Genomic DNA, 26,185 nt, shown 5'->3' on the forward strand with positions numbered 1-26,185 from the left:
TTGATGTTTGAAAATATTTTCTTTTCAGGTGTGTTTGTTTACACAGCACAGAGGGGCCTGTGTTCATTGTGGGAACATAGAGTAATAAAACCCTGCTTTTTTCAGGATTGTGCATTTAATATTGGTCTGTTTAAATCAAAGAGGGGAAAATGGAAAGTCTTGTGTTGTTCAGTTTCAAAGTCTGTACTTTCTGTCTTGGGTGGATAGACGAGTATCTATATGAAGACCTGGTGCTGTGTGACCACTGGTGAGTTCATGGCAGCATCTCCCTTAACCAAATGCTGCGTAGCAAATCTTATTTCTCCCATTAAAGCTAGGGCAGGGGGTGCTGCGTTGTGGATCAGATCCAAGAGCTGGTCCAGTTCAGTTCTCTCCCTCTCTCTTCCCTCACGTTGTTAAAAAGATTATTTTAAGCCTCTCTCCCAGCCCTCCTTCAGCTCCTTGAGGGCCCAGGAGCAGCTGAGCATGAGGGCATGGTGAAGAGGGAGGTCCCACCTGGAGGATGGGACAGGGCTTGGGGCTGGGGGTGGAGTGCACGCTAATAAGGAGCCGAAGCATCAGCTTTTCTGGATTAAAATACCTTGCCACTTTTGAAAGAAAAAAGTGTCTTTGTCTCAAAAAAACCCAAACCCTTTTTGTGCAAGATTTAAGATCCAAATGTATTACTCACTACTGTGGCCAAAATTACCTTTGAAACTACAGGTCTTATAGGTAAATAAAGTATATTTTAATATCAGGCAACTTGTGGGTGATTTTTTTCTTAGCTTTAGCCTAGGAATACACTTCACAAAGCTAGAGATTGCCAAGTGACCTAAAGCACTGAAAATTATCTTCCAAATCAGTATTTTAGAATAATTCCCTTCTAAAATTAAGTGCTCAATGTTAGATTTAATTATTCTTTTAATTACTGGAAAATTAGTGTAAAATCTACTTTTTAAATGCTTAAAATGCCTTGGTAGTTTTTAGAAAGTTGAAGGGATGTAATTTTGAAACTAAAGTGCTTTTTGTTGAGCTTTCTTTTCTCAGGACCTAAGACTTGGGAAATTAAAATCAAGAAGCTGAAAGTCCATTTTTGGTGTGGCAATTGCTTCAGGGTGTGTTTCCTTGTCCTTAAGCATGCAGGGGATTGGGATTAGTATATTGTATTGCTGTAAGCAGAACAGCAAGAAAGTCTTTTTAAGCTGTCTACCCTTTTTAACCTGTTTTTTTGTGGTACACTTTTAACACAAAACAAGCACTTAAAAAGATAGTTCTGTTGCTCAGTGAAGCTAGTCTTCAGCTGCATAGAGTAATGACCCAGATGCGTATGCTGGTGTATTTATTTTGCACACTGAAGGACTGGCTCTTCAACATAGTGTGTTTGAGAATAAAATACCGGAAGTGAAATTCGGGCCTCCTTGCAGTCTGGTTTGCTGAGGGGGAACTGGGCAGAGCTAAACTTTCATCTTAACTGAGATAATTCTCTCTGTGTTTAGTTGGCACACCTATGCTTCAGCAGTTTGTAGCTCACATGGTCAAGTATGTTGCAGTTTGTTTCTGCAGGCCTGGAGAGTCAGCCATTTATATTAACAAGTGAAACCTCACCTGCTTTATCTTAACAAAGGTCGTGTCAGCTGCAGTCAGGATGTCAGCTGTGTTGGGATTTTGTCAAAAAATACCTCTCTGCTGTCAACTGGACTACTACAAAAGCCAGAAGGTTTTCACAGCTGAGTTCTCAGTGAAGATGTTTTCTTGCTGATAAAGTAGCAGACTTGTTTACTTCTAATATTTTCATGTAATTCTTAGGCCTGACACTTTTACAGCGAATATTTCTGAGATTCTCTGTTATAACTTTAATTTTGTAGTATATTTGATTCAAAAGACCTTCTAGGTAATGAGAGGAATGAAATACTTGATTCAACTGAGTGTTTTATTTTTAGTCATTTAAGACACTGAGTATCTTCTTGTTCCTGGGGCACTGCAGGCATCCTTTTGTGTGATGAAGCAGATTTGGATGTCACTTTAGGCATAATTTCCACACCCACCTCCCTCTGCCCCATAAGCAGCAGACAAATGCAGTGCCCCCGAGCCAGTGGTTAGTGGGAGGCTGGGAAAGGGCTGTTCTCTCTCCTCTGCATATCAGGACATCAGTAACTTCCGCACTGGATTGTAGTTGGGAATGTTGAAAGTCAGACATACTCCTTTGTGGCTAGCTGTTTCTAGGTTGCCCACAGGGAAGCGTTTGAAGAGCTCTCTGGGTGCCTTTGCTTTCTTTGCAGTTCAGTGCTGCTTTGCCAAAGCACAGATGGGTGGCCGTGTAGCCCAGCACCCTGCGGAAATCCTCGCGGTGCTGCTCTGAGGCAGTTTCTAGTGCTCCTGCATGCCCTGCTGTGCCATTGCATTGTGCTCCGCGTAGAGACCTGCCACCTCTTTTACCTCTTTTTCTCTCTTCCTGTGGTTAAAAGCGACAAATCAACAGGTTCACTGCCACAGACAGTCCTGTGTAGGCCCCCAAGGAGGATTCAAGGCTGAGAATGTGGCAAGCGCTTGCTTTTTGTTCATTACAAACTGCCACTCAAACCAGCAATGTGAGAAGTTCAGTGTACCAGGTTGAAAGGCAATTTTTGCCTGAAAAAATGCCTGGCATATTTGTAATGCTCTCTCCCTGACTCGTGGATTCTTGTTTTGTGCTTTTTGAAGTGGTCAATTTTGTTGGGGTTTTTCCTCTTAACTATTGTGCATCATTCTGTGACCAGTTGCTAGTTTTTGCATCTCTGTTGTGCTTCTAGCGTAGATGGAGTATTCGGATGCTCAGATGACCTTTTAATCTCTGTCTCTTGTATCAGGTATCTGTGTGAATCCCTTTCAGAATTCATCAATATGCCAGAATATAGAAGTGGTTTATTTAGCAGAAGGAAACAAGATTGCTTTTCTATACTTTTTTTGTAATTACTCTTCAGAAAGACCTCAGGTGGTGGCATTTGAAAATTACTAGTCTGCTGAGGTTAGGTACTGGCCTCGTTCAGTGTATCTGTGAAGCTGTTAAGGAGACACATTGAGTTTACACTGCAGCATCAGTACCATGTTTGTGATTTAAACCACATCCTTGTCTTGAAAAAATAGAGTGTGAAATATTAGTACTGGTTCAGCATGTAGCTAAAATGAGTGCTCAGAGGAAAGTAAATTAGCGAACAGTCTAGATACGATAATGGTAATGAGTGGACTGTGAAAGTATCAGTCTTGATAACTGTCACTCTTTAGACTTAAACACTTTTTGTAAAGGAGATTTGCTATTGTGCTTCAAGTCCAATATTCTCTTTTTGGTTTTGTTCATTGAATGTTCTTGGCAGTCTCTCTGAGTCATTAGGTCAAGGGCTGCATCCATCATTGTGCCTACCAGATGTTGTTTGCAGTGGCACTATAGAGAAAACACCTGGGTTCAAAGCAAGCAGCATACATGCTTTAATAACATTAGTTTCAGGTCAAGTGTTCTGGAGTCTGTGAAAACTCAGTGTGTTCCCAAGTGAGGACCCTTATATTGATCTTCACAGTTTTGTATCGTGTGTGCCACTGTGCTGCTTGTACAGCTGATGTGGTGGTGGTTGCCCTGCTCTGTAGGACAAGGGTGGGAACGATAGAGGAAATAGCAAGTTATAGCTCTGTCCCTACTTGTCTGAATTTTATGTGATTCACATTCAGGTTTCCTGTGTATGGTTTCAGGATTGAAGTGAAAGACATGTGACAGGATTCTTGCTTCAAATTGAAAATACTGACCTGGAGCATATTTTTGTGTTGTGTCTTAACTTGTTTTGCAAATTCCTTGCTCTTTTATGAGAATTCCTGATTCTGGCAGTGTAGCAGAGCATCTGCACAGCAACAGGTCACTCACGTAGCTTTTCCTCTCCCTTCCCCCCCCCCCCCCCCCCCCCCCCACGTGTATAGGGTGCATGAGTTTGGGTTTGTTGGGGGTTTTTTGTACTTCAGGGTATTTATGGGAAAACATTGATTCTTGCACAGGTTGTCTGTCCTGTTTTTTATTTTTATTTTTCCCCCCCAAATGAAGTCTGTCGTTTTAGCACTGTGCTCCCAAATGCAAGTAGCCTCTGTCAGTAGTGTGTGCACAGTAACTTAATCCTTGTTTTCTCTCTATTGGATGCTTGAACCTCCCTCCTCAGCACTGGGGGAATACCTTATGGACTAACAGAAGCTGACTAGTAGTGTACTGCAAAGCCATTAGTTGTCTTTATCTGTTACATTCTGAGGCGAAGAGATTTTAGTTCAGTTATAAAATATGAGAAGCCCAGTGTCACCAGCAGCCTTTTCTCAAAATTGCTCTAAAGGCAAAATGTCCTGTGTATTAACTCGATTTGTAAGAACTTCTCCACAAACAGAAGTAGTTTTTAAATGCGTAAGCAGAGGGAAGCACATAGCAAAATAGCGTGGAACTGGTAATGGTGAAGGTAGCAAATTTTTGAGTTGAAATTTAGTGGTTTTTACTGCAGCCCTCAGTATTCTTAAGGTTTTAAAATAGACTGAATGCATTTCTTCAAAGACCTGAGGCATCTTAAACATATTTGAAAGGGCCTTTGTCTGCCTTAGGGGTTAGTGATGGGATCCTTTTGTTGAAAATTCTTTTTAAATTCTCTACTGGTGACAGCAGCAGCAGTAGGACTGTACTGTTGAAGCTGAGTGGAACAGAAAATGGTCCTTGGAAAACTCTCCCTTTCCAGTGCTCTGTCATTTTTTTCATTCTTTTACCTTGTATCTCAAATAAGATTTTGAAACATGTACAGGAACACAACACTGATTACTCTATATAGAAGTTATTAAGTAGAGGATATTTTGAGTATTACATTTTAGAAACTGAATGGAAAGAATTATTAGGAGTGAAAATTAAACTGTGAGAGTATGAGGTACACCAGAAAAGTGGACATAATGATTGTGATTAGCTTGCTGTTTAAAAGAGTTATTTTATTAATCTGAAAATTAATGGAGAAATTTAAATCCTTTTCATAACTGATGTGGACTGAAGGAGGAAATGATGTAGGAGCTCCTGGAACATTTTGACGGGCTTGAAGCTGTAGAGATAACATGACCCCAGCTACAGTCTGGTGTATAGCTGTTCTGAATGATGGCAGTACTAATTAGCTAATATGGCATTGTTAAAATTCACCATTCACATTCTGTGCAAGAAGCCTGGTAGTTGCTAGTACGTGTATGAGTTTCTGTATTAATGGAAAAAGAGTTGAAAAATGTCCACATTTAAGAAGAATTAATGGATTAGTTTAGGAAAATGATTGAACATACTCATTAATGCAGGTCCAGGAGATCTCTGCTCACCTGAAGAAAGCCAACTGCCATTCCATGAATTCTTGCTGCTAATAAGGGTTTTTCACAGCATCTGTTTGGTTGTGTTCAGCTGTACCTTTTAAATTCCTCAAAATGAACAGGAGCTAAAGCATTCAGACTGCAGGTTTCTGAGAAGAAAAGAAAAAGGAACTTCTCCAACTTTCATGATGGCAATGTTGTTAGTATGCAGAACACAGGGCAAAAGTGACAAAGAAAACTATCTCTGTTAGGAATTACTTACCCTGTCCTGCCAATTGCAGCAGTTTTTGGTACTTAGAGGAATGTTTGTGCATTTGATGGACTTGGTTGCATCTCTCTGTCATGTTACTGTCATCTTTTTGAGGGAGCACTCATCCATGATTTAAAGATTTCCTCTTCTTCCTTTTTGTTAATTTCCTTGGAATTCTGTGGGATATTTTTCAGAGAATAATGGAAATTTCACTCTGTTTTTTATTTGTGCCGTGTGGATGGAGCTGAACAAACACCAGCTAAGTATGTAATAAAAGACCAGAATAGATTGTAAAAGGCAGGAATGAGAGCACAGACAATACAAATCTCTGCTTCTGATTTAGTTTATTTAATTCTCTTTTAGATAAAACAGTAATGCTTCTTGAAGAATTGTTTGGTTTCTGATGAGAAGTTTCAGCTTTTCTGTGTGTCTTTCCTTTGGAAAATTATTCATTGAGAAACAAGCCCTTCCTAACTAGTATGCAAAACTGGCAGGGCAGTTAGGAAGCTGGCTTGAGTGCTCTAGAGTACAAGTTCCCATTTCCAAATCCTATGTTTTCTTGAGGAAATAGCTGCTTCAGTAAGTACAATATGCTTCACTGCACTACTTAGCCTGGGCAGTTACTGTAGTGCCTGCAGAACACAGGTCATTGTAACTCAGCATTTCTTAATATTTCCCATTTAGGTAATAATCATCTGAATAGGCACTGATAGCAGCAAAATACAAATAACCTTGCTTCTTGCACTAGTGGGTGTGTGTATAGCCAAAACATGTTTTTGATATTGCTGTTCATTTGTTGCAAATATTTGGATAGCTACCACTTCTTTGTATATTAACCTATCAAAAGTCTAAAATTGTGTAATACAGAGACTGAGGTGTTTACTTGTTAGATAATGGGAAGGCGGGTGAACTGGGTCACAAGGCATTGGTGAGCAGCTACAGTGGGAAGCTGAGCCAAAAATGTCTTGTAAAACTGTGGCAGATTATAATGCAATTTCTGATTTTTATCAGAGCTGAGTCAAGAGCAGCTGCATATATACATTTTCACATGTATAGATTTGCAGTGTGTATGCACATCTTATTTTGTAACTGTTTCTTAAAACGATAGAAGTAACCAGCTGTTAAGATGCTGGCTTGCTACTTCAGTGTTGTATGGTATTTTGTAGCACAAGTGGCCTGATTCATGTAAGAAATGCAACTCTGCTGTGCTTTGGTAGTGATTTTGGTGCTCTGCAGTTTCTCTGCTAATGTCAGAACACCTGCATAATGGGGCACATCCTCTTCACTTTTTCTGAAGTACAGGTTGGAGGCCCTAGTTCAGGGAAGGGTCTAAGCACGCTAAGAATGACAGTCTAATCTCAAGAAAGTTGAATTGTAGTTTATTGATAATTTTTTTGGTGGTCAAAGAGATGTTTTTTGGGGAGAGAGGTAGAGCTTTTGTTAATTCAGGCCTATATAATATTTACTTCATGTTAAAAACAGGTGTAATATGTAGTTCTTGGGAACTGATACTGCACAATACTGAAATTGCATTGATTGCTTAAACAGAAACCAGGAGCTACATAGAATCACATTTACTATGTTATGCATTAAGGGCCTTTATTTTATAACCAACTGCAATCACTTTATAACTGTAGGTAAGGAATCCCTCTTGGCACAGGCAGTGTAAGGGAATGTGTATTTGCTTTTACTTTTCATTGATAGAGGCACTTAAGAATTTTTAGGGCACTGGAAGAACAAATTAAGCAACTGGCTACATCTTATCTTTTAAAGTGCTGTTTTATAAGGTAACTTGTTTTAGAACATCTGGATAATCACTTGTTCTTTTGCGGTGATTTTCCTTGTTTTGCAAATATTAAATATGTCAATAATAACGTGTCATGTAAATTTTCTACTGCAAACTATAAAGCAAAAGCAAAGAAATATTTTTAAAATTTATATTTTGTTTAAGAAGCCATGTGAAGTAGATTTATATCCAACCATGTGCTGTCATGTTTTAAACTGATATATCACACAGTTTTCCTGTCAACGTCTTGGAGATGACATCTGTCAATACCAACATTGTGGCTTATCCAGGGAGCAGACAGCACAGCTGCTCTTCAGTTCTCTCCAGTCATTTAGCTCAAACCAAAATATCTCTGGGCTGTCTTCCCAATTTTCCTGAGACTGCCCAAACCATGTTTTGAAAGTAAGGGATGCGAACATCTCACTAGTAAGAACTTGGACACCACTCAGTATCCACAGCATAGTGGTTTGTTGCTACAGCTCTTGCAGCAGGTTTCAGACTCTTTAAGCCATTTCCCAAGAGAAACAAAAACATGGGGAACAGCAATCCTTCTTCTCCTGCACCACCAGCTTTTCCATACACTAAATACGAAGGAACAAAATCTGTGGGGACAGGGCTCACGTATTTGTGCTCATCATGAAGCTGTTCACCCAAAGCAAGTTGTCTCAGTATAGTCACAGCAGGTTTCTGACTGAGTCTCTCCATCTTCCTGAGGGACATTAGTCAACCCAAAGTGAGGTGAGCATCTGCTAAAACCGAATGTCTCCTCAGCTTTGATAGATATGTAGCCTGGGTTTTCTGTGTAGGATGCTCAGGTTTGTACTTTGAGGGAGTGCAGAATTCTTTCTCTTTTGCAGGTGTTTATTTCTCTGAAGCACAGTTCCTTCTTTCTCTCCTCTTCTCCTTGTCTGCTGCTCTGTGACACCAGGAGGCTTCCTATACCTAGGTCTTTCTTTCATATTTTCCTGACAAAACTTTGTCTTGCTTCAAAGTCTCTTGTGTTTACATGCCCTAAGTTTCTACTCCTGTGTTCTATAGGCAGGTTGAGAGACTTAGTCTGCTTGTCTTCTTATATCTTATGTGTGGTTATTAATAAGGAGGAACAAGAGATCACTTACAGTTTGGAAGTGCAGAACATTTCTGAGAGCACGGCCAGTAATTTTCATGGACTAATTGTACAGTAGCATTTTCAAAACATAAGTCAGAATTTATAAATTGTACAAAGGTGATTTCTCCAAAATACCACGGAAGGTCTTTGAATGAGCATGTACTTGAATAGATCAATATCTGTCCTTCAGAAAGCATAGGCATAGTACATTTCTCTTTTTTTCCCCTCAACTCTTTCCAGTAATATTTAATATTTCATCAGTCACATCATATTCATTGCTCAACAGTTGATTGTGTATGCAGTTTAATGTCTGCATTGCTGCAAGCATGCGTACACATTTCTCTTGAGTACCAAAGTAAAGCAATTTGAAAACATCAGTTATTTTTTTCTTTAGTAGCAATATAAATATTTAAAGCTCAGTGTTTCCCTGGTTATGTTTTCTTCAGTCTGTTCTAGTGAACACTGAAGTGCCATGATTTCTGGCAATTTAAGTGCTGAAGCTGCTGACTTAACTCTGAGCCCAGACTAACACCAGGTAGCTAATTGGCAGATTGATTTCAGAAGTAGAGAAATACTTGTGTTTTAAACGGTAAGTATGTAAGTTAAAGACTTGAAGATGGGTGCTCCTAAGCAACAGTGGCTTTCTCTAGCTCACTTACCTTTGCTCTGTATGGAGAAATATTTGTGCACTATCTTCTCATCTCTTGGTTCACTAAGTCAACAATTTAAGATGTCAACAGAAAGAAAATGAAATATGAGGAGGAAAGGTGGAAACTTACAAGTCTGTCATGGTTTTTTATGATGTCCTTATTATTTAGATGTCTTCTCTAATCCTCCCTTCTGTGTCCTCCAGTCAGATTAGAACAGACTAAAAAACCCCCAAAATTTGTTTTCTGAGAGCATTTTCCATCAATACTTTGCAAACGTGTGTGTATATATGTGTATATATATATATGAGAAATAGGAGTGATACCTAAGCCCACTGTCTTAATGCTTCCATAGTCACTAAGAATGTAATATGTGAATAATTAATAAGTTTGAAGAATGTTTATGCTTGATAACGATAAAAGAAGACCTAATCTGAAGAAATGTTTGTTTTACAGAATGCTGAAACCAAGGTGGAGGAAACAGCTAAAGAGAGTCCGAAAGCAGTCAGATTAACACAGCAGTCTTCAGAGGATAATGAAGTATTTGGTGAGTTACTCAAGACAACTGGAAAATGTTATTTGATCTGTTAGTTCAGAAAAGAGACTTCCTGCAAAGGTCTTGTGATTGACTTAGTGTTGGTGTAGGGCATCTTGAGTACAGGCCATACAGATCCACAAGAACTTGGAAAGGTGTAGGAAAGGACCAAGATGAAAACAAAGGGAGTTGAAAGGTTTAAAATCTTCTCTGAGGAAAGATTTGCAGTTGGTTACCACAGAGAAGAAAGATTAAATGCAAGTCTTAGATCTATGCAATAAGAGAGAACTTTCCTCTGTCTGATAGGTAGGGGAAGCAGTGAATTCTTTAAATTACAGAAAGAAGATTTGATTAAATATAGGGAAAGGAATCCTAAAATGAATACTAAAACATTGGGATACATAATTTGCAAAGTGTGGAGTATCATTCTTTAAAAACAGGTTAGACAAGTAACTGTCTAAACTGATGTAATGTAGTTCATCTTGTGGCAGACTTAGATGACCTTTGAGGATACTTGGGGGCCTACGTTTTAGCTTCATGTCCTTTTCATAGTTTTCTGTGAATTCCTGGCTTCCTCCCCTATAGGTTCTTCTGGTAATTTTGTTTTTTGCTCTGAAAACTGTGTTTGACTTTTTCTTCTGCATTAAAATTAGGAAAGAGCAAGGAGAGTCTTATTATTCAAAATTTATGTTGATTTCATGCTAGTAGAACTAAAAAAAAAAAAAAAAAGGCAGGAGTCTAACATTAATACAGGAGAAGTGAGGGCAAGGCTGAAAGTTTACCACTTGCTGTAATATGTAGCTCCATTATGTTTTAGAGTGAAAACTCAGTATCTGCAGGAGTCATGTGTATTTTATTAGGGCTAACTAGCTTGAAAATTTTTTGATGAGTCAACTATTTGTGAATACATTATGGAATTTTGTTCTTTTAAGGTACAAAAGGAGTGGAGCATGGATAATTAAATCTCTCTTACTATATATGGAAACAATGCTTGAGACCATTTATACTGGTTTAGTTTTAAATCAGCTTTCCTCTGTGAGATAATGTAGTGTGATTGGCACATGGTCCTGAATTCCTGTTATGAATGTTTCCCACACTGATCCTATAATGCTGGCATCTGGAGAATCCACAAGTGGACTTAAGTGGATTTAAGAACTAGGTTTCAACTTTATTAGTTCAGTGATGAGGTTCTTACCTCATTTCCTCTACATCTGCTCCGTGAGTTATTTGCAGTAGATGCAGTGTTTCTGGTTATAGAGCCACACGGCACTGTGTAATGTGCATCTCCAACTGTCCCCTTTCTCAATGTGGCTATCTCTGGTTTTCCTTCTGTGAGAAGGATGGAAACAGCAAAGGAACGAGACCTCTATCTGCCTCTTTCTAACAGCAAAATATCAAGTGTTTTCAACCTTTTATCTATTCTGGTCACTAAACTCAAGTTCCAGTGAATTAAACGAATAGTTAGTCAAGACCTGTGGTCCATATGGGGTCCATGAACTTAGAAAAATAGGAATTAAAAACCATAAAGTAGGCATAAATTCACAATCCAGTGATACATATGCTCACTACAGATTCACTACTAATTTAAGAACGTCAGCATGCAGTGTACCAAATGTTCTTTAAAGCTCATGATTTACTAACATTTCCACGTTCAAAATCTATGAACTCAAGTACTTATCTAAGATAAGCCAATTATCAACCTTTGGTAGCTTGTCATCACAAGGGCAATTTCTTTCCAACTCCAAAAGCAGTTGGACTGTAGTGTCTTACATCAACTCCTTTAACACTTCACAAGTAAAGTCTAGTTAGTTTAGATTTTTTAAGATTAGATCAAAGTGGCAAAAAAGAAGAGGAAGTATGGTGCAAATGGAGTCTACAGTCTTCTTTTCCACCCTGATCAAGTGAGGAAATCAAAGTGGACTGAAGGTGCAAATGAAAACATGTTAGTGTGAGATGCCCTGAGAGTCAGGGAGGAAATTTTGGCAGATAGAAGTGTTATGTCCCTGTGAATGATTCTACTGTATGTACCTCCCTTCCCCTGTTGTTCTGGACATTTTCTTAAGATGTTCCGATCCATCTCATAGGGGATAAATTATAAGCTCCCTATGTGAGTTATTTGTCATCCTGTGACTTAAATGATTTGATTACAGACCCTGCTCAGTTATTCTCCCTCTGGCTTGATCTATTTCAAGCTATCCCTAATTTCTTTCTCCTTTCTTTCTCTCCAGAGATGCTAATTACAATGAGCATCAAGTATGTACCAGGAGTTGCTTAATTTATAGCTTCAGCTTTGATTAGAATCCCTCTTCTGAAGAATTTTAAATAGCCTCCAGTCTGTTTGAGTGGATTCAGAGCAGCCTTCACTTTTCACACAGCTCGTTGCCTTCTGTGCTGTAGTTACTTACTTTCCACAAAGATCACTTTCCCCGGCTTTATCTGGACACCGCCACCCCCTAGAGAACGGTTAGGGAAGTCTGTTGCTGCCTGACCCAGCCACTGAGCCCCCTTCAGAAAGAGGGGCAGCATCCATTGACTCCTGCCTGCCTTTGCTGCCTCGGTGCCTGCATGTGCAGCAGGCTCTCAGGGGAGTCTGGTCCCCCTGAGAACACTGGCTGTCCCTCCTCGCTGAACCACCCGGTGGCAGCAGCTGCCAGTCCCTGGCGGCCACCAGACTGCCTGGACTGCCAGCTCAAAGGCTCCTTCGCAAAGGAGGCAGGTATCTCCTGCTTTGCTCTTATCTCCCCCCTTTCCAAGGTTTGTATTGTCTTGGACCAGGTGACAAGATGATTCATTAGGAGCAGGGAACCTTCTGTACTGTGGACAGCATGGAATAGATGCAATTACTACAGATTGTTACAAAGAAGATATGAGGGAACTGTACTGTTGGAATACTTGCTTCCAGAGTAAGTATGGTTTCTGCAGTCCCTATCGTCTGGTTACAGTTTTGGAGGCAAGCACAGTACTATTGGTTGAAATTGTGGTGATAAAGAAGCAGTGTGGATATCTCTTCCAAGTCTGCTAGACCAAACAGCACTCTTTGTAAATAAAAGTAAAATTAATCCACTATGGTGGAGGAGCACTTGTGAGTGAACATGGATGTCTTTGTTTTCTTCTTCCACTTTGTAGGAGTTAAATTAGAGCTTTACCACTGTGGAGGATTTTTTTTTTTTTTTTTTTTTTGCATTTCTGTTTAATACTTTTTTGTTCTTACCAACAATGAGGCTGCCTTGTACCAGCTGCTTTATGAAACAAACAAACAAGTCAGGTATGTCCTGTGTTTGAGAGCTCATATTCAAAGGTGATGAACTTTCTATCGAAGAGGAGAGAGTGGAGAAATGGAGCAGAAGGGTAAGGATATTGGAGAGGAGAAATCCAGTCTGTACTGTAATGGTATTTGTAACTGTGGAATTCTGAATTAACAAGAGTTAGTTTTGTTTGTCCTTTGAAAGGATTTTCTTGTGACACCCAACAAAGTTCTGTTGTCTGATATATACTGAATATGCATCTATGATGTGGAACTAGAATGTCTTGCTTGCTACAAACTCCTGTTGAACTTGCACGTAGTCAACATGGTCTCTGTTGCAACCAGTATGTAGTCAGAAATCATGAATGACGTCTCAGTCTAAGCAAGAGAAGAAAAATGCTGAGTCCTATGCCTTTAAAGAAATGGACTACAAGGCCACTGCTGATCTTAATTCCAGAGAAAATTTTCAGAAGTTTATTAGTTTAATTGCTATTCTGCAACTGTGAGGCAAAAGCAAGGGGCCAAACTGCCTGTCATTCTGAGCACTGGACCTGCCTCTGGTGCAATTCCTTGTTGCATTAACAAGATTTGTTGCAGATTTTTATTGATACTTTTTTTCCATGGGACTGAACTAGCATAACATTACAATTAAGGAAAAATTATCCATGGGGGAACTGTGGTATGTTGACAGCATATTCCCCTTTCTGATGACAATGAAAAGTTCAAGTGTACTAGCTTTTCAAGATATATCAAGTCTTGATCTTCTCAGACAGAAAACTTTCATTTCTGTCTAATAGATCAGTTCTAAAATGGTATCTGTGGAAGTGACCATGGTTCTTCACGGCTTGTTGCTTTCCAGTGATCTGTACTGTGTGGCTGGTGTTGTACCCCACAAATACACCCTGTTGGATTGTTGTTGTTGGGGTTTGGTGGAATTTTTGGTGTGTTTTGTTTTAATTAAAAAAGCGACATGAACTCCTCCATCTCAAAAAACCCATCAGAATTGTAGAGCTTTTTTTTTTTTTTTTTCCCTTAAGCGGGGGATAAGCTCTGTTCCAAGTTTGGCAAAGTGACGCTGGACTCGGCACCATCCGTCATTCTGCCGTTTCTAATTGCAGCACTGGCTATGTCCTGATATATCCTTTGTGTGCAGAGCTCAGGGGTAAAGCTAGAAACTGTAGATTCAGCACAATTCCTCTGTGACCCTGACTGACCCCGACTCATTGCTTATGCTGATGCCTGTTGCTGTGTCCTATGCAGAATGTCCTGTGGATATTTATATAACCCTTCGCAGGTTGAAGAACTTATCTCTCCCTGAGATTTCCATTTGTAATGGACTGACAGATGTAGTCATGCACACTGTTGGCCTCCTTTACCATGGTAGGACACAGGTAGCTACATTTGCTGCAGTCCCGCCTCATCCACATGGAGGAATTTTTGGATGCTGTCAGATACCAGGGTTTTTTTTTGGGGGAAGGGGTTCAGTTGGGCATTTAATGCTGATAAATAAAGCCCATTCTTCTGAAATAGTAGACAGTGTCAACCTCTTACAAATGAACAAGTGCTTGTACAGAATATACTTACAGGGCAGGAATAGATATGATTCTGTGCTATATCTGTATGGATTTCACTCTTTTCTTGTATCCATTTTTGCTACTTGGTTCCTGTTTTAAAAACGAGAGGGGGCGGAATGCAAAAGGAGGAGCTGGAAGGCATGTAGCATCACAGTGCCTTTTTATCAGGAGATGATTTGGTTGGGTCAGGAGCATGCTAAAAGCTGAGGGTTATTGTCGTTCAGTGACCTTACCGAGGAGCTTCTCTCTTTGTAAACACAATCAACTGTGGGATACAAACTATGACTTTAATGCAAAATAATGGCAAGCTTACACAAAAAAAAAATCAGTCTGGTGAGACAGCAAATTGTTCTAAAATAGATGTTATTATCATTCTGCATTTATTCACTCTTGCAGGAGAGGTAAATGGGGAAATTTATTCTCCCATAGTTTTCATTGTAAGCTAAGTAATGATCCTGTTGTTGAAACTGTCCACACATTTCCACTTTCCTTCACCCTCTTTTCCCTTTTCCCAGTTTCTTGCAAGACTTGGCCTGTCTTCTTCCATCCAGAGATCACTGGTTTATCAAAAATAGAACAGCAAGACTGGATTAGCTTTCTGAGATGGAAAGAATAGATTTACATTTTAACAAAAAACTGTTTGGCATTTTTTGTGCAGTTGATGGATCTCAGAAGGAGGGCTGGAACACTGTTCTTGCAGGTTCTTATATATCATGAAACATTATTTACAAACTATATGTTGGGAGCCTTGCCCAGTTTTTATATGAACAAGAGAAGCCAAAGACTAGAGACTTGCTGTGGTGGAAAGAGACACACAGGATTTCAGAGGTAGAAGTTGGCCAACAGATGGGGTTTTTTTTGTTATTTTAGGGTTTGAAGCTTTTGGTAAAGTATAGTTGGCATTTTGATGTTAATTTTGTGGTTGGCTTGGTTATGGCTCATTTTTATGGATTTTCTTTTCTTAACAATAGCATTCAATTATTTTTTCTGGCAGCCAGCTGATGCTTTAAACAGTAACAGTAGATCTTGGATATCTAACTAGTTAATAAGCCATTATAATGAATGTACTGCTCTACAGCAGCATCTAAGACTTTAAGATTACTTTTAGCAGGCCACTGATACTTGCCACAAAATAAGTGCACAAGCACTTACGGGCATTTTAACAAGTCTGATAGGGTATGATTTGTCTCCTTTTTTTTTTTTTTTTTTTTTTTTTTTTTTTCATCTGAACTACATGCATAACAGAGGTTTGGGTTTTTCTCCTTCTTTCATAGGGACTGGAGTTGTTACTAAATTCATTAGTGTAGGCAGGGACCCGAGCCAGGGATATGCTGTATTTTTAGCAGTGCAGGGCTGGTGGGCTGTGCTGGCTGCATTTTTTCAGCACAGTAACAGTATAATAAATCAATTAACTCACTATTTGAATGGTTGTTATACAGTGTACAGGATCTGCTGAAATTTTTCCCCTTGTTTATTCAGTAAGAATGAGTCTGTATGCAAGATGGGGAGAAGCACAGTAGGCATTTACCATCCTGTTGTTGTCCAGAGCACACATTGTGGCTTACAGTAAAAGTGAGTATGGCTAAGGGTGGTCTAATGTCACATGTTGAATGGGTGGTGATATGAGGCCTTTGGCTAATTAGCTAGCCATGAAAACAAGCTATTCCTTTCCCAGTGTAGTTAGTCTTCTTTGTCCTGTTAGTAGGCTGCAGCCCAAGGGAGGATTCTGTTTGCACAGAAGAAAGAGAGTCCTTAGTGTCCTTCATCACTGATCCTTATGTACCATCCAATTTGGTTAAGGCAGGATTTTATCTGTAAATGAATTAAAAGTGCTTCTGTGAGATCTTTATTTTGGGGAAAGTAGCTGGGATGTTGCTGTTGTCTCATTTCCAGTTTTGTTGAAGCTGAATAAATGCTCAGTTCTGGCTTGAGTGAGCAGAGTAGTCCTCTGTGGGCTAACCACTCTTCTGTCTTGTTAGCTTAAACAGATGTTGTCATTAAAGTTTAATTACAATGTGACTCACTTTTTAATGCAGTGGCTAGAAGAGAATCGGAAAGAGTTTTTCTACAATCTATTAGGAGAATATGGAAACACCAACTGAGATTGATAATCCTTTTCTGTCTTTAAAAAATATGAAGGCCATCAACTCTGGCTTCTTGCAGAATAAGACTTACGGAGTTTCATCAGGTAATTCCTGGATTAGATCCATAATATCTGATTTGAGCCAGAATAATGTTCTATTGCAAGATTTGTATAAAAAAATAACATATGTTCCTTAGGCTCTCAGTGGCAAGTTATCCACATTAAAACAAAGCACTTTGCTGATGGTCTAGCCCCCATAATTACTTCTGATTGTGTGACCAGACTCCATTAGGCTGCCCGTGCCACACACCGTAAGAACATCCAGCATGCTGTCATTTGGGTGAAATTACAATTCCTTTTGATTCCTTGTCAGGATCGGAGGAATTCTGGCTTGGATTTCTTAGTGGTACTTCCCACTGACACCCCCATTTAAGCCTCGATTATTGACAATATTTTAATTAGGTCTGTTGACTTTGGCAAAATTATAGCAAGCTGAGCTTAAAAATCCAAAATCCATCAACATCCAGTATTAATGGAGTGGGCTGGAGTATGAAAAGAGCTGCGGATTTTCTTGTGTTTAAGTTGTTGCCCAAAAAGTGTGGAAGGGTGGTGAGAGAGGCATTGTAGCTGCATCCTTCTGTCCAGCAACAGCTCCCCTGCCAAAGTATCAGAGTTGGTATGTGATGGGTGTAGCTCTGGAAGGGAGAGTCAAGCAGCAGTAAACCTACCATGAAAGGGTTATGGAAGTACAGAATGACGGCATATTGCCAACACCCCATGAAAGCTGTTTTGGTGGTGACCCTGACAAAATATTTTTAGTTCTGTGCCAAGTTACTCTGAATTATTCTTCAGCCTAACATAGGACACTTACACCTGTATCCACAAGACTGATAATTAATCAAATGGTGGGGAAGAATGAAAGCAGGAAAGAACACAGAGCTTTTGAATGAGTGAATGAAAATTTACAGGACTTGGCCTCTGTTGTCTTCCTCTTGGCACTCACATCTCTGCACTCTGAAGCTCCAGAGCTCCAGGGCTGGAAACTCCAGGGCTCCAGTACCATGTCAGGCAGCACATCCAACCCATACTCAAAGCTATGGCTTTCTGTTACGCATTTGTTCAAGAAGGCTGACTGTGGTTTGGGTTAACTCCTTCAAGTACGTGCCTTGGCAGCACTTGTGCAATAGTTTAGTTTTACAGGCATGACAGGGTCCCTTTAAGTGTGGACAAGGAGGCACAGAGCAGAAATTCACATCTGAGGTTATCTATTTTTGATGAGGAAAATAGAAGTGAAAAGGACTAGTATTTACTGATGTGTACACACTGGTACTTGTACAGAAACATCCTGGTGGCGACAAGACTGCAGTCACTTACAAGCCTTGCAAGGAGCAGAGAACAGCCATGATAATGCTGTTCTTTATTTTCAGTGCTGTTCAGAGCAGGCTCCCTCTCTAGAGCCTTCCCTATGCTTCCCTTCCTTGTTGCCAATGAAAAGCTTGGCTTTCTCTAGGCTTTTTAATATTCCCACTTACTTAGAAGGAACCATTTTTCTACTGGGTAAAAAGTATCTCCATCAAAACAGAAACTTTAAATTAGTCAGAGGGATTTTTAGAAACTCACCCATTGATATTCTTTTTTTTTTTTTTTTTCTTTTTTGAGCATTCTTCCTGTAACATCTTAAAATTTCTGCTGTGCCTGATAGTAGCCATGTAAAACTAAAAATATCCCTGGAAGTGCTGACAAGGAGGATTGCAGCAGAAATCAGTATTTAAAAGACTAAACTCAGTTGTTTAAACAAAGGTGTATGGACGCTGTTGCAAAAATACTTCTAAATCTCTGTCTATCTCACGTGACTTCAGTAGAAACTGGATGCAGATAAAATAAATCCGCAAGAGGTTTCATTTCTGTTCTGGAAGATCTGTAATAGGATTTTCTTTTTAACCTTTGCATGTGGAAAAGTGATTGAATAAGCTCTTGAAACAAAAGTGACCCTTAAGTCACCACACAACATTACCATAAATAAACTTTGTTTCACTCAGTGGAGACAAGATAAAAATATTGATGCATCTAAAGTGCTTAACATTTGACAAAACTTTCCCTTTCTTGAAAATAAGTGGGCTTCCCTCAATGTTTATCAGGATGTGGTCGCTATTTGGCTTCACTGGCAGGCTTGAGGAAGCCATCTTTTGCATCAGGTGTCCTGTGCACCCCTGAGGCAGCTTCAGGTAGAAGGGCATTTCCATTTTCTTGTCTGTAGATACCTTGCAATCCAAAGTCAAATGGAAGAAGTAGAGAACTGTTAAAGAACTACTTTTTAAATGCAGTTCTGACATTTATTGTCATGAGCAGACTGAATTTTTTGCAAAGCCTTTTTGGGCAGGATTAGTTCTAGGCATGATATGTTTTTGCCTCCTTCTGCTTCACGTAGTCATCAGGTCTAAAATGTTCCAGTATTTTATTTTTGTAAGGTAAGGATATGGCATGAGCAGGACTTTGCCACATTGCTAGCATTATTCTGTTACCTTTTACTTTCTTTCAGGCTATCCTTTGTTTTGTGTGTTGTGTTCAATCTCCTATATAAACTGGCCATCCTTAAAATGATCACCAGACCAGTTTGGTCTCTAGATTTTATTGCTATGCTGTCACATTCCATCTGCATTTGCCAATAGGAAATCTATTACAAAATAGGTTGAAATGGAAAACTTAAGATGCATGGATACCAATTACACAGCAAGCCTAATTTCAGTCTGAAACCCCTGCTCAGCATTAGATTTACATTCTGAAATTTCGCTTATTTCAGTTTATTGACCAAAATTTGCTGAAATTATTTTACTGTTTTGTTACATTATATATAATTCCAGTATGAAGGTCTGATAGCAAACTTATTTCAAGATCCATGCTAAAATAAAATCCTCAACCGAGAACCACAAAGACCTCTGAAAAAATGAGAGCTTCTCTCTTTTCTCCACCTAATTATTCCACTCTTTCTGTGAGGCATCAGTGACTGGTCAACATCATGAAACTGCACAGCCTACAAATGGACAATGGCAGATGAAACTAAACTGAAGAACATGCCTAGATTTCAGCAGAAATAGGAATATGCTTTAGCACTTTGAAATACTATTCAGATTTTGACATATTTTGGTGATTTTGGGCTTGAAGTGAAAATCAGAAGACTGAGCAAAATAAATGTTTTCCTCTTTTTCGTCTGTGACAAAGCTCCCTGAGCTCCAGCAGAGAGATGTTAACATCTGTTTCCAATTGCCAGCACTAATAAATCTGGCTTATTTTCCAAAATCAGTGCTCACCTGATTGTAGCAATTTGTATTTAGTGGACTGTTTTCAGGATGTGGATTGAAGCCATCAGTGGGTTTGAACCCAATTAACAGGATTTTCTCAGAGTGAGAAGCTCAGGAGATGAGACCTTTAAATGCATCCATGGTTGGGATTTTTCTTTTTAATTTTTAACTGCTCTAGTTATTTTTATGGTGCACATGTTTTTGTGGTTTTTTCCCTTTGTTATTAAAGTACCATAATCCAAGCAAAGACTCATTTCTAGTATTAGTTATTAATCCAGCTGCAGAAGCACCTAGTTGAGGACTGGGACCTTGTTAAGGCTACAGATCTATAAATGTGATGGGAAGACTGTAGGAAAGTTGCTCCGCACCTGTTACAGTTGAGTCCTGTTTCTCAGAGTAAATACTCCCTCAGCCAGGCAACCTACTTTTGCAGCAAGGAGTTTTGCCCTGTAACTGTAGTGCAAGAATGAAATTGCTCTAGTTCTTGCAGATGAACTGCAGTTTCAGGAGGCAGCCTGTTCTCCTTCAGAAAACTAAGTACCAGAATCTCAACAGCACCATTACTGTGTTCCCATGTGTGCACCAGAAGCACCCTCTCTACCTGCTATTTCTGCTCTGGACAGAGGTGTCAGCTACAATGTTATACCTGTACCAATATAGTTCTGCTGTTGACTTCTCCCTGAAGGCAGACATTTAAGTTATTTCTCACTCCAGCCTTCTCATCAACAATCTTTTTATATTGGCTTGTAATTTTTCTTTAAATTCTAAATAATTATCAGGGGTGAAAAATGTCTTTCTAGTTTCTGAGTTTCATTTTTCCCACCAATTTTTCCTTTGTTTTTTGCTTAGCCTATGTGCTGATTACAAATGACTCCTGTAGTGAAAATGCAAGGCCTTTTCTAATGTATTTTCTTAGTTCTCTTGTAAAAAGACCCTTTTTAGCACTATCTGAAGTTAAAATTCCTATTACAAGATTTTTGTGTCTGAATGTTCTTTTTTCAAGTTCTACTTTTTTTTCAAGACTCTAATAGAAAGATAATAAGAAAAAAGAAAAGCATACAGAGCTGCCCTCTCAAGAATTGTCTTGAAATCAGCATGTTACTCTTGGCTTGTCATCATGACTCCCAGCCTCTTTGTAATAAATCACTACTGGCATATACAAATATCTGACTTTCCTTGTCAGCTCACTTTGTTTTTCAGAGTATCATAATCATGTTCTTTATGAGGAATGAAGTATGGGAAAATGATGAATATAAGCTTGTTGGACACAGGAAGCTATTTGAAATTAGAGCATTTTCTCAACCATCTCTATTAGTCTGCTCATGTTGACATAGTTGTGATGCAGCACTGCAACAAAAAGACTTACACTGAGGGCTAAATTAATAATTCAAATATTCTGATTGAAATAAAAATATAACCCCTTTAATTTAACAGATTTGTTTTCATTGAGGACGTGTAGAAATATTTGATCCTTATGATGTTTTTTTATCGGAGAATAAAAAGGGATTAGATTTGGAGGTCCTCAGTCAGAATGCTGTAAAAGTATAATTTTTTGTTTACCCATAGTATGAAAAGAAAAAATATCTGTGCAAAATAATGACCTTTTCATCTGAGTGAATTATCCTAACATTTCTTGGTTGTAAAACTTGTAATGAGGTCACATCTTTATGAAAATTGCAGTTTATTTGTGTGAAGTGTAGGTTTTTAGAATCCATCAGGCTTCCTCAAAATGTTCTGGTAACAATAATGCATTTATTTTAAGGACATAATTTATACACAAAAATAAGGAATCATGCCAGTAAGGCATGTTTTCCACAGTGGGGGGAAAAAAAAAAAAGTACAACTCAGATTACTGAGGAGGGGAAGGATTTGATAGACCATATTTATATCCCTTTGTGGACTGTAGATGAATCTGTTTAATTCCTAGTGATGTCCAGGCTGGTTTGTGTGTTAATTCAGAGAACAGTAATGTGTATGCAGTGGAGATGCATAGGCACTTTCCTTGAATCTCTCAAGCAAAAGTTGCAAAGTGCCTCAGTCTTCTGTAGATTTTAGCAGTGTGTACTGATTCGAGTTCTTGCCTACATGCTACTTGTGCTAAAGTAGCATGAATCACAGGTGGATTTTTTTATTTTATTACTGTATGTATGGGTAAGAGGCTGGGCATTGAATTTTTGAAATTAATGGTAAACAAATTAGTGTTTTTAGCAAAGCAATTAAAGCATCATGAAAGTGCATTGCAATGCTAACATTTGAATGGAATATTGTAAAACAGATTCTAAGAGGTCAGAAATAAAAACTCCTTCTTAGGAGGTGGTAGAAGACAGCATGGAGTAACCTTGTGTTTTGCTAATTGCATTATCTTTATGCGCAGCTTTTTAGTCTGACGTGTGGGTTTTAAGTGTAGGGGTTTTCCTTGTGTTTGGTGTCTAGTGTGTTCGTGTCTGCTTGTACTAAGAGTCTCGGATCAAATGCACTTACAGGTTTGTGGATTTGGGGAGAGACAAAGGGATCCATATCTATCTTGTCATTCTTGAAATGGCTTCACTATTCAACACGTAAGCTTTTCAGCCTGAAATCCTTACATAAAGGTTTGCTTGTACACTTCCACTTTCTAAATTAGGCTGCTGGTCAGGAAATTCAACTGCTGTCTGAAAAGGCAGAAGAGGAATTCCAGGTCTGTGAAAATCTTTCACTTAAAATGTCTTGCCAGCAGTTCTACCTCGGCCTTTATATGCGGTAGGCGACATATCTCAGATGATCTCAACTCTCAGGGGAACATAAGAATAGAGGCATTCTCTGCGTTCATGAGTGGTTAGAATAACACTGTGCTTAGTGATCAAATGAACAATCCCTTTGAGCTTTCGAGATAGTACCCCCTCTCACAGGGCATCGGAAAGCATTTCTTTAACAATTATGCCACAACAAAGCACAATAGGATCGCTGATTGCCATGATTGCTTTCGGAGGAGAAAAGTCAGAGTTTGTGTGTTACCTTGTTGTTACAATCTCACATTAAACCACTTTGGCAGTCAAGGAATGAACGTAGTCTGTTGCCACATCCCTGGTGGAATAACCTGCTGCATAAATGAGTGTTCAAGATTTTTTGCCTGTTAACCCATAGATTTTTGTAGAGTTATCACCTGCATAGTGTCTGGGTTTGGGGTTTTTTTCAACCCTCTTTTTTTTTCTGGCCTGTCTGCTTTGCATTAATTAGTTGAAAAATCTTCCTGATGTAAACAGAGCCTGTACCACCATCTGTGCTTTTCTTATGAACTAGGTCACTTCTCCAACCTATTGTTCTTCCTATTTACTGCGACTCATTCCCAGTGTGAGAGCATGTTAATTTACTGCTGTTCTCCACTTTTGTTTGCTACCAGTCTTTTCCTTGTGCTTTTCTCCCTGTATTTTCTTCTCACCTACTGATCCATTTCTTTCTGCCAGACCTTTAGCTGCCTTTGCATCCTTCCATCTGGCTGGTCCCTTCCTTTTCTTCATTACTCTCTTCCCCACTCCATGGCCTGCCTTTACTGCCAGGGGTTAAACCTACCTCACCTGCTCTCTAGCAGCTACTTAACCCACAAAACACCTAAAGTTCTCCTCTTAGCAAGCTTCTTGATTCTTGACTTGGATGTTACTACAACAATACCACACCGTGTTACTCAGCACATCTTTCTTCTTGCATCCCTAAACATCAAAAAAAAGAAAAAGGGGAAAAAAGAGTCCATGTATTAAGGGTCAATTTGAAAGTTATTTAAACTTTTCTGTTTTGGTTCTTAAAAAGGCAGATGCTCTTCCTTATTTGTAATAAGCTGACAGGATATAATGCTGCATGAGATGCTGCAGGTCATGTGCCAGCAAACATTCCAGCCTTGTATAGATGAATACTGGTGAAATGACCTGGGTTAATAGCGCTGCTCAGATCTGTTGTGGCCATTCTGCTGTCATAACAAATTCTAGTCAAGACTCAAAATGTCATCTGCAACAGGATGTCCTTGAAAAAGCAAGTTTCTCTGAAAAGTTTCTTGTAACAAATTATACTCTTTTCTGGTAAAAGTCCTTGTAGTCAGTGAGTCTTTAAGCAGATTTTGGGCCTGAGATAAAGAGTTGCAATCAATTGAATTGTACTATATTTCCAAATAGCAAAGTAAATTACAAATATGGCTCTGGGTAAATTATGTTACAAGTTGGTCACACTTTTCAAAACTTAAAATGCGATTATCACTGCATGGTTACTTTGTTTTACAAATAACAGATATCTAAATCTTGGTTGAAATTGGAATGTGACCTCCTGTCTCTCATCTGCTTTCTAGAGAGAGGGTGTTCAGTTGTAGTTGCTTAGATAGCAGGAATTTTGTAAGTAAAATTATGCCAGTGGGAACTTCTGCTGTAAAAATGCCACTGAAGTGTTTGCATCCTGAAGTAGATTTCATAAGCTACAAATCCCTTGTACATTGCAGTGCACAGATCTTAACTTACTATGATTGAGACACTCCAGTCACTACTAATAGAATGAAGTTATTTTGGTTTTATGGTTGTTAACAGAACTTATATTAAATGGTTTTAGCAAAAAAACAGCATTCCTGGAAAGCTGAAGCAGTACTGGTTTGCCTTCAGTCTCCTGAGCACGTAGTAGAACATTTGGCCAATGTACAGTGATCGAATGCATATATTTGGAAGGCAAAGGAATTAGCTAACCTAGCAATTTTAAAATTTCTTAAGTAAATCTATTCATTTCAGGTCTGGAATTCTTTTCTTAGCATCTGAAAACTAATAAAAATGCCAGTATTTCCTTAAGTTGTGTATGTGTGTGTACAATTGTATTTGTCTGACACACCAGTGTTGCACTAACATATTCTGTGTTCTTTCGGATGTTTGTATTACCTAATCTTCTCATTATACATAAAGAAGAATAAAAGTAGAAGACTGTAAATCAGATGCTTACATTTTTTACACTTCTTGCTGGTGCAATGCCCAAACCCCACTGAAATCTCAAAAAAAAAAAAAAGGTACAATCATAAGAAAAATGGCTAGTTCTCAGCCACTGAATAGGCCTTAATTTAGTACTGTTATTCCTTGTTTTAGAAATTTACTGGCTTCTTTTTTTTTTTTCCTTTTCCCCCCCCTTTCTCTCACTGCTGGTTAGTCTGAGTCTGCCACCTTGCCATCTTTGCATCAAGAAACATATTTTTACTTTTGTATTTATACTATCTATCTGTACTTCAGATTTGTCTCTACTTTTTAGGTAAGAGAATGAATTTCAGCCTTAGCCCTAAATTTCAGATATGGCCAATTACTGTGTCTGGCTCCTCTGACACTTCTACTTTGAGAATTTTTTGCTCTAATAGCAATTTTAAAGCATCATGTTTGTTGCCAATCCTTTTGCTCTTGTTAGTTCAGAAAAAAACAATACCAGCTGTTATGTACATGCCATCTCTACTATGTCCTGCTCTGCTTCAGAGTACCTTGGTGTTGTTAAATCCAACAAAATCAGGCTGACGGGTGCTTGCAGCTTCCTTTGTCTGTGAGATATTTGTCGTTTGCAGTCTAATGAGGCAGATGATTTAATGAGAATCTTGTTCAACTGCATAAAGGTTAGGGATTTCTTCACAGAAAAGTAATTGCTGTGAATTTCCTGTGTTGTTTTATTTTGCTTAAAATTAAAATTTCAATCTAGATTTTATTAAAGCAGGGAGTCTTGCAGTGGGAGTTTAGTAGGTTTTTTGTGGGTAAAGATGAAAGCTAAACCTATTTTGAATTTAAAATCACATGATGACTAGTAGATAGAACTGGCTTTGAGCCTAAGATATTTTTTCCGTTTGGTTTTTCCCTTCCCAATTACCTTCCTTGTGTTCAGTGTTCTCAGGTGAGGCACCATCTTGCAGAATTTTAGATTTTACTGTGTTCTGGTTGGGATAGATTATTCTGCCCAACTGCAAAGTTTTGAAGAAAAACTCTGCTTTACTTTAAAGTAGGTCACTAACAAAGGCATCTTTAGCAGGGACCATTCACACAGACGATACCATTGATGCTGTAGGGACAGTCAGATAACATTCCCCTTCTTCCAGCTCATCCCAGTGGAAGAGACTGTGAGGGTTGGCTTTCAGCTGCTTATAATCAGGAAGCCCGGAGCTTGTTATATTTTGCATTATTGGAGTGCCAGAGGCTAGAAATGGGGACATATGAACTTGATATTCTTTATACATTGTCATATGTTCTTTTCTTTCCATCAACTTTGTATTTATTCAGCTTACAGGTCTATATGTAGGTGCCTTGGTCACTGAATTTTCAGGTTTTGACTGGGATAAAGTTTAGAGACAGTAGAGTGAGTTTTGCACAACTGTTACCGCATG

The 26,185-nt window shown here is 38.9% G+C and overlaps 1 protein-coding gene across 6 annotated transcripts in view; it reads left to right on the forward strand.

The window, feature by feature from the left end:
- MBP (myelin basic protein) overlaps positions 1-26,185 on the forward strand; it is a 115,311-nt gene that overhangs the window by 49,438 nt on the left and 39,688 nt on the right. For all 6 annotated transcript variants that reach the window (XM_051611929.1, XM_051611930.1, XM_051611932.1 and 3 more), the window contains one exon: positions 9,555-9,645. In XM_051611929.1, the coding sequence (XP_051467889.1) occupies positions 9,555-9,645 (91 nt within the window). The remainder of the gene's footprint in view (positions 1-9,554; positions 9,646-26,185) is intronic.

Source organism: Apus apus, chromosome 2 (assembly GCF_020740795.1).
Source record: "Apus apus isolate bApuApu2 chromosome 2, bApuApu2.pri.cur, whole genome shotgun sequence".
Classification (NCBI taxonomy): Eukaryota; Metazoa; Chordata; class Aves; order Apodiformes; family Apodidae; genus Apus; species Apus apus.